At 45.3% G+C, this 16,186-nt stretch overlaps 1 protein-coding gene across 9 annotated transcripts in view; it reads right to left on the reverse strand.

Moving 5' to 3' along the window:
- Positions 1-1,248: 1,248 nt before the first annotated feature.
- The window catches only part of NPRL3 (NPR3 like, GATOR1 complex subunit), a 43,913-nt gene continuing 28,975 nt past the window's right edge, over positions 1,249-16,186 (reverse strand). For 8 of the 9 annotated variants that reach the window (XM_061473350.1, XM_061473353.1, XM_061473352.1 and 5 more), the window contains 3 exons: positions 8,533-8,722; positions 7,233-7,425; positions 1,249-2,022 (listed from right to left, as the gene is read on the reverse strand). In XM_061473350.1, coding sequence (XP_061329334.1) covers positions 1,857-2,022; positions 7,233-7,425; positions 8,533-8,722 — 549 coding nt within the window. In that variant the 3' untranslated portion in view covers positions 1,249-1,856. The other variant, XM_061473348.1, reaches the window with a different exon arrangement.

Raw genomic sequence — 16,186 nt, forward strand, 5'->3', positions numbered from 1 at the left:
GGACAAAGGATCTCCAGCAATCCATTCGAACCAGGGTTTTGTTTGTTTTCCCAGCTGCTTTTGAAACCAGTTCAATGGAAAACTTACCATTGGGTGAACCACAATACAGAAAGCATCACTACTGTAGCCTGCCATGAGGTACAGGGGGAAGAAAACCTCTACGTTTCAGCGCAGAACCTGCAGCCACACTGGGAAGTTGAGGGGTGACAGGGTCACCCCTACATCCCCACCCTCCCTCACCTCGGAATTCGCAGGCAAGATTTTCAAAACCCTTGTCCCATCATATGAAAAATACCTTGTTTGGTGCCTTCTGAAGAGCCCTTGTTATGCTGATTGCAGGGGCTCACCTTGAGATGCAGTTGCTGGGGGCTGGTAGATCTGATTTTCTAAGTTGGATATTGCTTTTGCTCTTCTGTAACATCCCTCTTGCAGCTGCAGGGGAAGACTCACTGAAGGGACTGTAAGCAGCTGTCATCGGGTATGTGGTGCACTGTGGCCACCAGGCTCCCCTGGCTCCTCACTGGTGGAAGATAAGTTACATAAAGCTCATAGTTTCACCCAGTTTGTGTGGGCAAGTGAAGCTGTTCTGAGAGCCTGCAACTGGGAAAAGCTCCAGCCTGTGTGTGTGTGGTATAAGGGAAGGTCTTAAGGAGGAGCCTGACAATTTTTTAACAACATATACCCCTGGAAGTCACCACCGTGGAGGTAAAGGTCTCCCTCCTGCCCTTTCCCTGGGTACTAGCACAGAGCAGTGAGCAGCTTCAGGGAACAGGGGCCTTGCACAGTCCAGGGGTGAGTTGGCATAAGCTCCTGCTGTCCTCAGAAACAGGGCTGTCCCCTCTTGTAGCCCCAGGAGGGCTGAAGGAGCAGTCCTGAACTAGATCAGGAAACATGGCTATGTACAGACCTGTATCTTGTTTTTCAGCTGGACAGTGTTAATGCAGGCCAAGGTCCCAGTCCGGTTCTCTGCAGCCACAGCCATGCTTGCAGGGATGGGAATAAAGGAAGAAAACAAGCCTCAGGAGAAAAGCCTGAGTGCCCTTAGCACCAGCTGGTGCCATGTACTTGCAGCCTGGCCAGCTAATTTCCATCTTGCTCAACAACCTCCCCAGCCCTCGGAAAAACTGGAAACCCTGAAACCCACAAACACACAGGCTGCTTGGTGACAGCCCTGCTCCAACAGACATTTAGTAGTAAGATACTGGGAAGAGGCAATAATAGGCTGTGACACAGTGAAGGAGTCATTCCCATTCATGAAACCATTTACTTGTGGTGCTTTACCTTCCTACCTCTGTCCTCACTGCTGCCAGATAACAATGATCAAACAGAATTCCTTGGTGCCTGGGGCCATTCCCCTAAAGCCAGGCCAACTCCATTCTGCCCTGGGGCAGAGGCCATGCATGCTCTGCCATGGGGACAGGCTGCTCACAGTGCTCACGCTGAATGACCCAGCAGTCCTGTTAATGAAGAGCAGAGAAAGCACTTCTGAGGCAGCAGCGTCCAGCCAAGGGTGACGTACCTCCAGTAACAGTGCAGTGGGAATCTTCTTGGCCACCCTCACAAGCCCTGAGAGGCCCAGGTCAGGGAGGAGCTCTGCACCAGCAGCTGCCACGCTGTGGATATGGCACAGCAGGAGTCCAGGCTGACCAAGTTGTCCTGGAGCAGGCCCCAGAACCCTCACAGAGACTAGCCTCAGCTGCCACCACAGGCAGCAGATGGGAAACTCAGGCACAGAGGGGGAGAACCTGCTCTGTGCCACATGGCAAGAAGGAACTGAAGTCACCTCCTGCAGTTTTTAGGCATCTTTTATACTGTCACTAGGGAGAGTGTAGCAGGTTCCCATCCTTTGCCATCAGTCACTTTAAGAGGGACTGAAAAACTGAAATCACGGGGTCCTCGTGGCTGGTCACTACCAGCACACTGCGGAACTTGTCAAACAGCATCAGCAGCTGGGAGCGACGCATGTTCTCATTGTACATGATCTCCTCCAAATGGTGCCGGCCCCGGAAATAGTGCAGCAGCCTGTGCAGGAGAGCAAGGGAGCATGTGAGCCAAAAGCAAGTGCACACAGCCAGAACTAATCCTAACACCCTCAAGGTTTCGTCTCCCATGGGACGTAAATCAGAAAGCATCTGGATTGTATCCCTCATTAACATGAGAAGTCAAGTGAATTAAATAGGTTTTTATGTGAGGCATGTCGAGCACAGAAATCCCCTGGAAAAGCAGGGACTCCCCCATTTCATCACTTTGCAGCCACTCTCCTTGTATCAAAAGGTTTCCTAGCCTAGGGATTTCCCAAGATTGTCAATTTTCAGTGTAGTTTTATCTCCAGGCATTGAGGAACCACATGTGCCAACAAGCCTTGAGAAGTCAGGACATGGCGGATTTACTTCTGTACTCTCTTAGCTGGGCCATAGCCGTGCATCAGTCTGGGTACCTACACTTGCTTTTAGAATTAAAAGCCTGTCTTCCCTCTCAGTATCATAAGGGTCTTGGCAACTACAGGTCATGTACTCCTGTGGTTGGTCAGGTTGGGTTAGGTGGAGCAGTGACAACAGGGAGACGGAAATACTAATTACAAGCACTACAGAGAAGCCTTGGGAGTTAAAAAGCTCCCAAAGAGCCCCAAAACACTGAAGCCTAAGCCCAAACAAGACTGGCTTCTTAAATTCCCAGTTCTCTTTCAGTATAGACAGGACAGATACCCCTTTGCTCACCACCAACATGCTACAGACATCAGATAACCTCAGCCCTGCACAGCAAGGTCTAAAACAAACCACTGCAGGAAGTCCCTGATGACTGAGACCCTGTTCCCCAGAGACCCTTCAGACCCTTAACTCCAAGCCAGTCCTCCAGACAAAGCTCAAGTTTGCTGCTTGGTCTCTTAAAACCTCCCAGGTGTAGGAACCGTACTGCACGTCATTCCAATCCTCCTGCATGTCAGGGCCCAAACGCATATGCCAGGATCGCTTCCCCAGCTATACAAACAGATGTGTGTCCATATGCGTTACGCATCATGCTCCGCTTTGTGCTTCAGCAGCTTTTGCTTATGTTTCCATACCAGCTGCGGTTCAGGAATATGGTGGCCTGCTACTTTATGCCAACTGACAGCAGAAATGAGTGGAATTAATTTATAGTCCTCATGCAGAAATAGCCCTCAAAAGACACCAAATGTGCCTTACAGTATTCCTGCCTGTTTTCATATGATGGCAGGATGGCGCCTCTCATGCTTTCCCTGAAGAATCAACGTTCACCTGGCTGTCTCTTGCTGCACAGAATAGGTACTCCTGTCACCTGTTAGCCTTCATGGGTGACTGGAAATGAGACCCCATGCAGCAAGTCTCACTCCATCATGCCCTCTCTCTACACTGCACAGAGCAAGTTTCATCTCTAGTCCACTACTGTTTGTGTTTCTCTGCTCCCCGGTTTGCCATGTCCCTCCTCTCACCTCACGCTTGCTCCCCAAAGAGCTGTGTGTAAGCTCAGAGCTGGGATCCTCATTGCCTCATCCCTTCTGGCAGCCCAGGGCTGTGCAGCCCCACGCACACTGCAGACTCCCTTCTGCTCTGATGTTCATCTGCCAGCTCTCAAGTTGGCACCATTATGTAGAACATAATTGCTATGTCTCTGTACCTGCAGTACAAACAAACAACAGACGGACAAGCTCCAGTCATATTTACCTTTCCACTATCTGGGCTGTGCGTTTGCCTTTTTCAGTATCTCCCACTGGGTATTTAAATCAGGCTAATTGGCTGCTTCTTCCCCTAGGGTGATGGCAACCGCTGTGCACTGAGAAGTGGCCATTAGCAGGGACAGCATTGGTTTGAGTGTGCATATGTCAAAACCAGGCTATCTCCTGAGGTATTAACATGAATTTTTGCTTGTTGTATCTTGTAACACTGTTCAGAAAGTGATTTTGAAATAGGTTTTAAAAGCTGCAGCTTCTCTCCCTTTTACAGAGCTGCTCACTGTGATTGCCCATGCTCTCATCTCCTGCATAGCTGTCTTCTATGCAAATGATTATGACCTGGCTTTCAACAGCAACACAGACTAAGCAGAGTTTTCCAATAAATAAACCCATCCTATATTCAAATGGAGTCTGGATTTGTAACGGGTCAGGATGAAATACTTTCCACTCCAATAAAAGCTGGAGAGGATATTAAAGAATATCACAAAAAATGCCAGCTGGAAGACACCCCCGAAGTCTAGTCCAGCATCCTGCTCCAGCAGGATTAGTGGCAGTGCTGTAGCATTTTCTAGCCAAGCTCTGAAACCCTCCAAGGACAGAGATTCCCCCACATACCTGGATAATCTGTCCTGGGGTGCACCACTCCCAGGGAGGAAGTCTTCCCAAAAGCCCAGCTCTACAAAACTGTAATCTGGGGCTCACAACTCCAGTAAAGATGGGCACTACCCTCACGTTTTGGAGCAAAGAACATTTACAGGACCCAAACAGCACCTAAGATGGCACTTCTTGGGGCAGTAACACTGCATTGTATTGCTCTGAACTGTTGACAGATGTGAACTTCCAGCTCCAGATGCAGTGATGGAAGATTATTGCTTTCCATTGCTCATCTCTCTTCTCCCCTCTTCAGGTTACAAGAGCTGCCCCTCTAACAGCAGTGTAATGTTCTTAAACACTAAATAAAAGATTAAAAAAGGATCATCTCAGACTAGTCATTCAAATAAAATTAGCTTATTTCTGGTCAAGGAGCTATCCCTTCCACCAGCACTGCTTGAAAATGGAGCAAACTGTCCACAGCTTAGTGCCAGTGATGAGCGTTCCTCAGTGGAGTAAAGGATCTCCATCTCCTAGTCTAAGAACAAGAAAAAAGATCCTGAAAGTGTCTCCACACCCAGGGCTTGGGAGAGAAGCCATGAGTGAAGTCTCACACTATCTTTAAAGCACTGTGTAATGCGCAGTGAGGAATGCTTTGTGTACACTACCAAAGACTTAGTTCAAAAATAACATGTCTCCTTCTTAAGTTTACTTCTGGAAGGACATGCAAACCCTCCTCCATCAGCACCTAAGGGAAGAACTTGGATATCAATTCCCATTCACTGTTACGAGGGTTAATGCAGCAATGCTGCAGCCAAGCTTCAGTATTTCTTATTCCCTCAGGTTTCTATCTTGCAAATACCGGCTGTGCATAGCAATGGACAGGCACAAGCTCCTTCTGCCATCTATTTAATGAATAACAGGCATTCAGAAGCATAGACAAAAGAAAATATTGGGCTGAACTTTACTGCTCCTCTGAAAAAAGCCCATCTTTTCTTGTGCACACACAACTACACTTGGAAGCACAGTTGCAGTATATTTAGTGCACTAACTATGCATTTACAGCAGGAGTTTGTTCTGGGAGGCAGCTGATAGAGCAGAGCTATTTGCCAGAGCACAGACCTCATTAGGCTGCTATTCCTCATAATGAAGCAAAAAGAAGAGCTGGTGCAGTAACCTGTAACAGAGTAATGAGGAAATCACCTCATTCACTGCAGCAGCTTCTCCACAGTGTTTACACTTTCATTAAGAGCAATAGCTTTACCCAGACACTCATTTCTGATGGTTTACAGCACAAAGACAGAAAATACACGCTCAACTGCTAAGGTATGGTGTCTCATAAAGCCAGTAACCAAGAGTGTCTTGCATAAACATTTCCATTTGCACACTCTAGCACCCTACCCACAGGACCCACTTGGTTATCATATCTTCTCTCTTCCTCACTGCTGACTTAAGAGTATGCTATGCAGTTGTCAATTCACTCCATAGTAGAATGGAAATTCAGACTTAGCAGAGCCATCCTGGGGATCTGCAAAAGAACCTGGTGCAAGCTGCAAAATAAACATCACTCAGACAGCTCCCTGGTTATGGCAGCTGACTTTAAGAAGAAATCCAAGTAACTTTTTTGCATCTGCAATTCCAAAGCTTTCAAATGGCTCTTTACCCAGATGAGGGAAGTGGTAGGGGAGCAATCATGAAATCCTTTCTTCTTCCCAGGATAACTAAGAATCTGCGTTGCTACTAAACTGGTCCAAAGAGTCCCCCACAAATTCTGTCTGAATATATCAGCAATTATGATTTTGTTTTTACTTTCTCTGTGGTTTTGTAACAACTTGTCATATAATAAGGACAAAACATATCAAAGTTCCCAAATGACACAGTGTTGCCTCTCTATCAGAGAATATGCTCTGAACAATTTACAGAAGGTGGAGAAGGAAACAAGTAATTCAGAGAGCAGTAACTCCCCACAGGCTTGGGAGTGCTCTGTGGAAATACCTGAGCTGTACAGCATACAGACTTTGCTGCAGATGAGAGAAGCATTTTCCTGCTATTACAGTTTCTCTAGGCTACTTGACTATATATATCCATGCGGGGGTAAGAACCAGGTTTCCAGAGGATTACCAACTGCATCTGGGACATACAGGAAAGGCTGCAGCACTTGCCTCACGTAGCTTTCTCCTCCACAAGTATGAAAATGAGTGAAAGCTGCATTCCAGTGATGCCACTGGGTTTTGAAATGCTTAGGAAGAAAAAGTACTTTGTCCATCACTTTTTTACAGATGGCTGGTTAGGAAGTCATTCTGCTTATTAGCACGTGCAGAACCCACATCCTGTGTATTTTTGTTGTGTTGAAATCTGAGGCAACAAAACTGTGTGCTACTAATCACACATCGTAATGACTTTAACCTAACTAACCTAATGTAACAAGCAACTCTGCAAAGTAGACCTTGAAACACTTGTAGACTGCTCTGTAAAAGTATTCAGGCTGGCTTTGTGTCTGATGCTCTTTGTCTCATATTTGCAAGGAGTTTACAAACCCTAGCTGGCTAGGAAATACCAACAGATGCAAAATGACAGCATCAGCATGACTGGGTCTTTGCACGCTTAGAAGGTTTTTTCAGGCTATGCAGTTTTATGGCTACCATGTATGGACACAGGAAAACTGTTCTGCAAACAGTGAAGTCCCTGCTTTCCAACCATATGTCTGACGCTCCTTCAGACATTCAGGACCCTTTGTTACCAAGTATTCTTGCGACACATGGATCAGATGTTGTCAGAAACTGATGTGCACAGATGAAACAAGTGTAAGGGGAACAAACCTGAGAAACTTCATCCTCCAAAATCCCAAGCTAATGGGATTTGCTCAGAGTCCACACCGATCCTTCAACAGAACAGTAAGGATAAGAAAAAATAAGGAAAGAAAAGATTACATTCTGCACTCTTCACTTCCTACCTCGCAAACATGCGAAGATCTTCTGGATTTTGGGCAGCAGGGACATTAAGGATAGCTTCCCGCTCATGTTCCAACAAGCTTGCTAGTAGATTCTCCGTCATCCTTTTATTTAGGGGTGAGTCCCCACCAGGTATCAACTCAGCACTGGAATTATCCATGCTAGGGCTTGTCAGAGTCATGTCATCACTACTAGCTATCAGGGGAGGAGAGAGAGAAACAGTATTTTTATGTTCCTCAGCACAATGATGCAGAGATTATCAATTCAGGCTGTTTGTATACAGTCTTTCCAAAATGTCATTTTAGAGTTGTAGAGGAAAAAGTGGCTCTTGAAATGCTACATGTATCTGCAATTAGTCATCTGACAACACAGTGATTTTCTCAATGGGAAAGTCAAATGTTTCAACAAAGTCATCAATTTATGTGGAAAATTGTACTTCTGGAGGCCATAAACAGTCCATAAAAAACATCTGAAAAGAAAATTCCCAGCCAGCTCTGCTTGGATACTATGAAGTGGTAACATGGAAAGCCTAACAGCACAGAAGGTGGGAGCAAGCAGAAAGGCCAAGAAGCAATATCCTCTTGTGAATGAGCCAGAATAAGCAGATCACAAACTTATCTGACTCACATTCCAAGACTTCTGCCCTAATTCGCTACTTCTGTAAAGCTGGAAGTTGTACAGAGAGTCTCTCCTGATAGCCAACCTCAGTGGCATTCTGAGAATGCACAAGCAAGAAAGTTTGGGGATTTCAGCATTGTATCTGATTCATACTCAGAAAAAAATGCTTTCCTGGAGTCACCCTGAAAAATGGCACTGAGGAAGGAGATTAAAGAAACTGAGAGACAAACAGAAACCAGCTATTTATGAGAACAATGGATAGCTCTGCATCTCCTAGGTGGCTCTACAGCCCACAGAAACCAATCCTGTGTGAAACAAATTTTCACAGTTCTGTTCCTCTCCTGAAAACCAAAGTTCATGCAGCAACAGCCGTGCAGCCAGCAGAATGTGGTGGCTACTCTGGAGTACAGCGAGGAAGTAGGAAGTTACTTCAAAACACCAGATGTACCTCTCATAAAAATACCATATGAAAGCTTTGCAGATGACAAAGCACTGCTTTTTAAAAAGAGGAATTCAAGGTCTAATAGCCCTTAAGATTTTATGCCAATTACCAGCTCTAAATTTAAGAAGGGCTGGACCTACTTAGCAAGCACTCCAGCAAAGATGAGTTATCTTGGTACCAAGACCTACGTGTTGCTAAGCAGTGGACTGTAGTCTGAACAACAGAGAAAAGCATGCTCATACTTGGAGAGCCAAAGCTGAGAGCGTTGGGGGTGCTTAAACTTCGGCCTCCAACTCTGGCTGTAAAAGGCATGTCTTCATCTTGGGCTCGGAAATCCTCCTCATTTGGTGGCACCATCAGACAGACATAAGTGTGAAGCTGAATAAGAAGCCGGTGTTGGAGCATCCATATCACCATTTGAATGAGCTGAGTCTGTGGAGTGAGAAATGAAGTATTAAACAACCGTGAAATGAAATATAGGAGGAAAAGAGTGCACAAAGGTTAGGCTTTGTGACTAAGAAATCACAAGGAAAAAGTCTTTCTACGCCACACAACAGCTCTATCTCTTCTCCAATCATAAAAAGGTGACCAGGCACACATGTTCATTACACCCAAACCCTCTGTAGATGCTTCAGCTGTAACCAAGCCTTTAACAATCAACATGGCTTTATGCAACACCGAGCAGCACAGCCAGTGTCCTCAAACAAACCAGCCCTGCCCCCTTGTCATAGCTCCAGCACTTGCTATTTTCTACAGAGCAGATGGATGCCCTCATCACTTAATGGTTTAGCCATACAACCCCACCTGGAGCTGTTCCCTTCTCTTTTAACAAAACAAGTTTAGTAGGTGCTAAAAAAAATGGGACAATCTTCCTTCTGAGAGACCAGACAATGAAAAATGAGTCAACCAGATGCAGGCCCTGATGCCCATGGCCGAACAGTGGGAGCCCTGAGACCAAGCTTGCTGGCTTCTATGCAAAGCCAGCCAAAACCAGTAATCACTGAAGGGTTAATTCCAGAGTGATCATCAGATTGAAGTGCAGTTCCCCTAGAAAGCCAGGGAAAGGGAAGGGTGATGGAGCAGAGCTGAACAACCAAGACAGGTACCCAGGAGTAGGAAGCCATTTGCTGTCAGATGCGAAATCACTGCATAACCATGGGAGAGCCTCTGGAGATGGGAGTCATGCCAGAACTCAGTGATACAGAAATAACTCTAGCAGCAGCCAGAACCCTGGCATGAGACAGCAGCCTGCTGCTGGCCAAGGAGTCCCCTCTCAGTGCAAGGGGTTAATATCCTCCATTTGCTCTCCACCCCTCTACAATAGGACAGGCCAACTTAGAAAGGCACCCAGGTCTTTAGGGTGCAGGCAGGCAAGTTTCTAAAGTGCTGAGAGATGATGCTCGTATTAAACAAACATGCACAACACCCCTATTACAGCAGTTGAAGACCTGCACTATGTCCCCAGAGTGATGCTGAAAACAGCAGGCAGAGTGAGGGGCAGAGTGAAGGACAAGTGTTTCTACGTTCTTGGCATGGCCTATTTTCAGGAGTTTTGAAGGAGCATTCAAAATGCATCATTGTGTCTGAATTTCTACACAAAAAACCCTTTCACATCACTGCAGGCAACCCTTCCCATAGCTCATGGCTCTGAAAACACTGATTCACTGACAAAAGCTGTTTGGGGATTTCATAGCAACCAACACTGTTTTGGTGAGAGAAACACAAGCAGAATGAGCTCAGGCTCTGCGAAGGAAGTTAGCTCTGCTGTATTAATCATCAGGGTAACAGGCCAAATCTCAATAAAAGCCCTAAAACGATGTTCATCAGCCCACATAATTTTCCTTTTTCCATAAATCTTGCAATTCCCAGTTCCTCCTCTACTATCAAATCACAAAAGAAACTTCTTCTGTTTGCAGACAGACCCACACCCTGTCTTTTCAGGGATTGCCGCTTTTGGGGGCTGAATATATTTTAGTCTTAAAACATATTATCTGGGATTGCCTTCAAACATATCTTTTGGAAAAGCCATAATTCATTTTACATGTTTAATAGAAAATCTACAGAAGAGGAAGGCTGGCGACAGATACCAAATGCACAGTGTTTTGCTAACATCTGAAATCAGTCTGGGAGAGAGAGGCGGCTTACACCAGTGATTACATTGCTAGAAACCTTCATTCCAGATGCAGGCCTGGATGGAAAAATGTCTCATGTTTTACTCCAACTTCCAACCTGCACGCAGCAATGTCTGATGAGACAGTTTCACATCAAATGAAAGAGGTCTGCACACCTCACAGCACAAAACAACGCTGGAAAATCCAAGACAATTCAAGGAGACAGTAAGACAGGCTCTACCAGAATCTGCCGAGCAGTGCCTGACCTAGACCAGCCTCCACTGGTCACTCTGGTGGCTTCATGAATTAGAGAAACAGCCAGTTGCTTTTGTTATAGCTCCATGTGCCTGGGAAGTCTTACCCAACACTCTCTAACTTTGCATATGCACCTTCACCTCTACACTCTTGTACAAGTACCTGGAAAGCCACCCCTGAGCCAGCAGCTATGGCGCACTAGAACAAGAAGCCAGGCAAAAGCGGTGTTACAGCTTTACAGCTATAACATGGCACAACCGACGACCCCCAAATGCCTTTGTGCTGTAAGTGGGAGAGCTGGAGATCAGCTGTGACTAAGAGAACTAGAGAAAACTGTGCTTCCATATTGAAGTGAGCCTGAACAATCATCTCTAATGATGATCATTGACAGCTATCTGTAATAAGCAAAACTTCAATGGGAATTTGGTACCTTTTAAGATCTGGTCCTAGAAAAAAGTGATGCAATGCCCTGCAACTGGCACGATGCCCAAAATGCTGTGCTTTGTGCCATCACTGCATGTGTGCCTCACACCATTTCCACTTTTTCCAGATTTAAACCTATTTCTTACCAAAAGCAGCAAGTGTTTTCACAGATAAGGTCTAGCAGAGGCTTTGCTAATACATTCTGCTGCTTGTCCTGGACATGAACACTGAATTAACATCCATTCTCCATCTGCTCCTCCTGAGCTCTGATGCAGCTTAGAGACAGGTCTGCAGGAGAAGAGGCTTCCCTGCACCATCTGTGCCGCGCTGTTTGTCAGAAATGCTCCTCCTCCCTCAGGGTTATCTCTGTGCTTGGTCTGTCTGATTAGCTGGGCTCCTTGCTGAAGCCAAAAAGGCTGCACGTAGCTTCCCAGGCAAGAGTATACTTCAGTCTCAGGACTGGCTCCACTCACTCAGTCATCATCTGGCATGGTAGGAATCCATAGCCAGCCTTTGTTGGCTGAAACACCAGACCGTGACAGAAATACAAAACGAAACATTTTCTGTTGCTTAATTTAACTACCAATTAACTCTAAATTTCATCCATATTCTTTTCATCCTCCCCATCTCCCCACGCTCTCCTTCCAGGCTGCTGCGAGGGGGTTCTGTCTGCCTCAGCATCTGGACGGCTCCCACTGGCACGGATCAGCCCAGGGCCATCCCCTTCACCCCTCAGCCTTCGGTGCAGCAGGCCCCAGCGAAGCTGGAGTGTGCTGTCACGCAAGGCGGCACAGAAGGCACTGGTAACAATACACTGCTTTGTGCTTATTGACAAAGGCAGAGAAGATGTGTTAGCTTCTGAGAGCATGGGCACTGTGCATCAGCCCATCTGGGCAGTTTGGGACAGTCAGAGGAAAACTCAGCACCAAGTCTTGGGGGGACAAGATCCAGCATCCATAATTCTGTTCCCTCTGGGAACCAAAGGGAGCCTTTGTAATGCATTAAAATGCATTTCCTGCAAGGATTCTTTAAGGCTGTTTTCTTTCCCAGGCCTAAAAAAACCTAAGGAGAACACTAAGATCTCTGGGACCAGCAACAGGTTCAGGAAAGGGAAAACAGCAACCCAGAAACACTCAATCCTAGCTTGCTTGTCACTACATAAGGATACACTCCTAGTTAAAACACAGTTTGTTTTACCTACAACAAGGTACAGAAGCCCCCTTTCTCCAGTCTGGATCATTTAGTTATTTGACACATGCATTCTTCAAAGTGTGACCTGAGAGCTGCCTTGGCTCAGTAGGATAGCACCTTCAAAGTCACTGTGGTAAATGGATGTTTGCTGAAATATATTACCTTTCTTCATCATTCAAACCATGCTGGTTTATGAAAAAAAGATTGGATATTAAAACTTCTCCCTGTTTTACAAAAATCAGGCTCTGAAGACCCCTATCAATGTAAGACAAAACGTTTAATGTTGCTATTTTTATCATTAGGTAACTGCTTTGAGTTCTCAGCTTAACCATTCCCTCTATCTAGGTCTAGGAAGACATACTGTTTTGACTTGCCACACTAAAAATCCCTGATTTTATACCTAGTCCAAGTGAATATAAATGCGCCTTAGTACTTCCATACCTCTGCCAACAAAAGCTCCTGTGACTCTTAACACCTTCCAGATGCCCAGCGGAACAGTCTCATTTCCAGTGTTGTCTCTCGGAAGACACAATTGCCTATTCAGTATTTGCATGCAACTCTCCTCCCTCTCCCATCCCCTGACATACTCACTCATTTTGCACTGAGCTGTTACACAAAGCACAGCACGTTTTCCAGATGCATAAGGCAAAGGCCTCATCTACCAGAGCCTTACTCCAACAGCATGGCCAGACTTGTTAAAACAGAAGTGAAAAATTAAACATATTCAGCAGCAGCTGTCACACTTCCCCATCTGTTTTCTTCTGCAGTTATCCTAGCCCCATCAAGGGAAAATTAGGTAACTACAATAATAACAATGTGCATTACAATAAAGAGCTACTGTAGACTGTAGTGAAGCGGATGCAGGGAGGAAATGGGATCTCTAAAACCTAGGTAAACTTCTACCACATGGGTGGAAATACCCCTCCTGCTAGTCCATGTTTGTTCCTCAAGGCAGGGAAGAGAGATGTTATAGCATCTTATGAAACAGAAGAACTAGCTGAGGCCATAATGCAGATGAAGGGAAGCCACAAGCATTGTCTCTTTCTCTTGGTTTGCAAAGAAACTTAGCACAGAGTAGCTGGGTGAAGAAACTCTGATACTGTACAAAGAAAGCCTTGCACTGGAAAGCATGTTAAAGCATTGCCATGCACCAGTTGCAGTCCTTAGGACTAAGGGGTTTAGGTCACCAAGTGTTTCCGTGCTTTTGCAGAAGGTTATGAAGGGGTGTGCACCACACCAAACACCACCAGAGCTCCACTAAGGGGTGCTCTGCAGCCACATCAAAGCGTGAGCAGAGCACAGGGACAGAAAACAACAGTCACAGGCGGCAGAAGGAAGGACAGCTTCTTTGGCATCAGGGTAGAGGAGATGCAAACTGCTGCTTTTCCAGTAAAAGCACTAAAAGGAAGATGAGTTTCCTTATTGTATCAGCTCACAGGATCTCCTCACTCCACGGCTGCACCCTAGTGAGATCCAGCACCAGCAGCATGAGCTAAACTGGCTGCTGTAAGTCCAGGTGATGCTACACAGCATGGTGGACCTAACAGGCAACTCACTCTTGTGAAAAGGGGAAAATTGTTCTGCTTTCCTCACTCACATCCCCAGCTGCAGCAGTGCCTCCCTCATTCTGCATCAGCCCTGGAGCTTGCTGGATCTCCTCCTGAGCAAATTCCACCTGCTAACCTGGCAGAAAATTAGTGCTGCTGAAACAAGTGAACCGAGTCAAGCTGGACAGGAGCCAGAGCTCTAGTGCAAAGGGAAGAGGGACAGGAAGAAGGCATGTGTGCACACCTGAAAGTGGAAAGATAAAACTGGGCCTCCTCTCAACAGCACTGAGATATCATTAGATTGGCTGAGCTGTAGGTGTAGGCACTGTTGCAACACTGCTATCCAAGCAAGATAGGTTAAACACAGAGAGAAAGGGAAACTAGCATAGAAATACATAAATACCAAAATCTTTTCAAATTATAAGTACCAGACCACTCACAGATATACAACCACCACAGAGTTCAACTGCAATATACTGCTTGTCATCACAGGCAAGAAAAGATCAAGATGACAGGCTCAAGAATTCCTGTCTCCAGCACAGGCATGGCTGAGAGCACTGGTGGTCCTGGCAGACACCGCTCACTGGAAAACTTCTACCTACTTCATAGACATCAAAAGCAGAACGTAGACATGCACTCCATCTTTCAAGGCAGTCTTGTCCTTACTCAGGGTGTTTCACGTTGTTCGTACCTATTACCAGGCAAAAAATACCACAGCAGTCCAAGTATAGAAATGCCAGTGTCATCATTGTACCTCCCCAAAGGAATGGAGCAATTCTACCTATATAACAGTAAATAAACAGAAATAACTTTGTCCTCTTTCAAGTCAATCAGTATGGCTTTGTATACAAACAGGAGGAAAGGCTCTTAACAGCCTTCCTAGTTTGTATCATATTTTATTAACGCCTTCTGTATTTTCTGCCCATTGAGAAGCATGCCAAAAGGAGGGAGCCAATCCCATGCTTAAGACAAGAATCAAATGGGATGGATGCCATGAGACCATAACAGTTTCTGCAGAAAATACAGTCCTTCCCATAGTACTGACCTTCTAGCACAGATGACCTTCAGAAAGAGAGACAATATGGTCAGTTTGAGGAAAAGCACAAGATAACAGAATACTAGTGAAAATCTTCAAAGTTAAAAAACCCCATCCCCTCCTATGTACACAAAGAGCAAAACTTCAGTGAAAGGTCCCGACTTTGGGTTTTTTTTCATCCAAAGGCAAAGCAAATACAATTTGACAATATTTACAGTTCAGAGTACAGCATCTTTTATCACTACACAGCAGAAAACAAACCCACCCACATTCCATCAGGTTAACTGCTGTATTGACTAGACCTCTCTTAATTACAATTGGAGCTTAATTACAATTGAAGTAGTCACTTCAGGACAGGACTGGATTCATCACTCTAGTTCCTAACAAAAAATAACACAGCCATCAAAGCAGAAGAAAATGTAGTGATATGGAAACATCTAAAAAGTCTCTCTAATCTAAACTCCAGCAAGAACTGTCATACTTAGCTTTATCAGAAGCTGAGTTACCGTGGCTCAGAACAGCTCACCAGGGTACAGTGAGCTCCTTCATCTCCACACATTTGCCCTGCCAATGTGGCCCTGAATCTTCTGCAATCACAGTTCTCACCTCCCCTTTTCAGACTGTAGAAGGCACTTCCATAGTTTTTCACAGCATCATCCTTCATCCTTCTACACACACTGAAATGACGATGAAAACAAGCCATGCTGCTGACCTTTAAGACCCTACCACGGATGGGTGAGCATCAGAGAGAAGGTGCACACTCTAAAACAGCCATCTTAACACTCCAACAGCTCTGTCAAACATTGAGTGTGCACTGTTGTTTCAAGGCATAACTGCAGCAGTTAAGAGGCAGACTTTATCTATGTGTTTTAAGCAGTAGGATGTCTTAGAGCAACCAGAAGTATTGAAAGAGAAGTATTAAGGCAAGTAATTAATTTTAAAAGCAGTACTGGGAATAAGAATGACTCCTGAAGCTCCTGCAGCAAGAATAACATTAATGCTATTAATTCAGCTTCAATCTTCAGAACACTGAACTGTCTGTAACTACAACAAAGTACTGGCAAAACAGCAAAACTGCTCTTCCCCTGCCTCCCAAAATGGCAGCTGACCAGTACGTACTATTGGGATTAGACTCTACATCACTTCTTATCTTTATCTGATCATAATCTCTGCTGACCTATAATTACAACAAATACTTCTCTAACAATTGTGCCTGTGTGTGCAACTGATGTTAATCTTCCAGATATTTGAACAGTGGCTTAATTCATATAGCCAGCAAGTCGTCAAAGTATGAAGGCTAGAAAACAACACTACAAGAAACAGCTAAAGAAAT

Source organism: Pezoporus flaviventris, unplaced genomic scaffold, assembly GCF_033815535.1.
Source record: "Pezoporus flaviventris isolate CSIRO_AGI_PZ_B2104156 unplaced genomic scaffold, CSIRO_AGI_Pfla_v1 ptg000078l, whole genome shotgun sequence".
Classification (NCBI taxonomy): domain Eukaryota; kingdom Metazoa; phylum Chordata; class Aves; order Psittaciformes; family Psittacidae; genus Pezoporus; species Pezoporus flaviventris.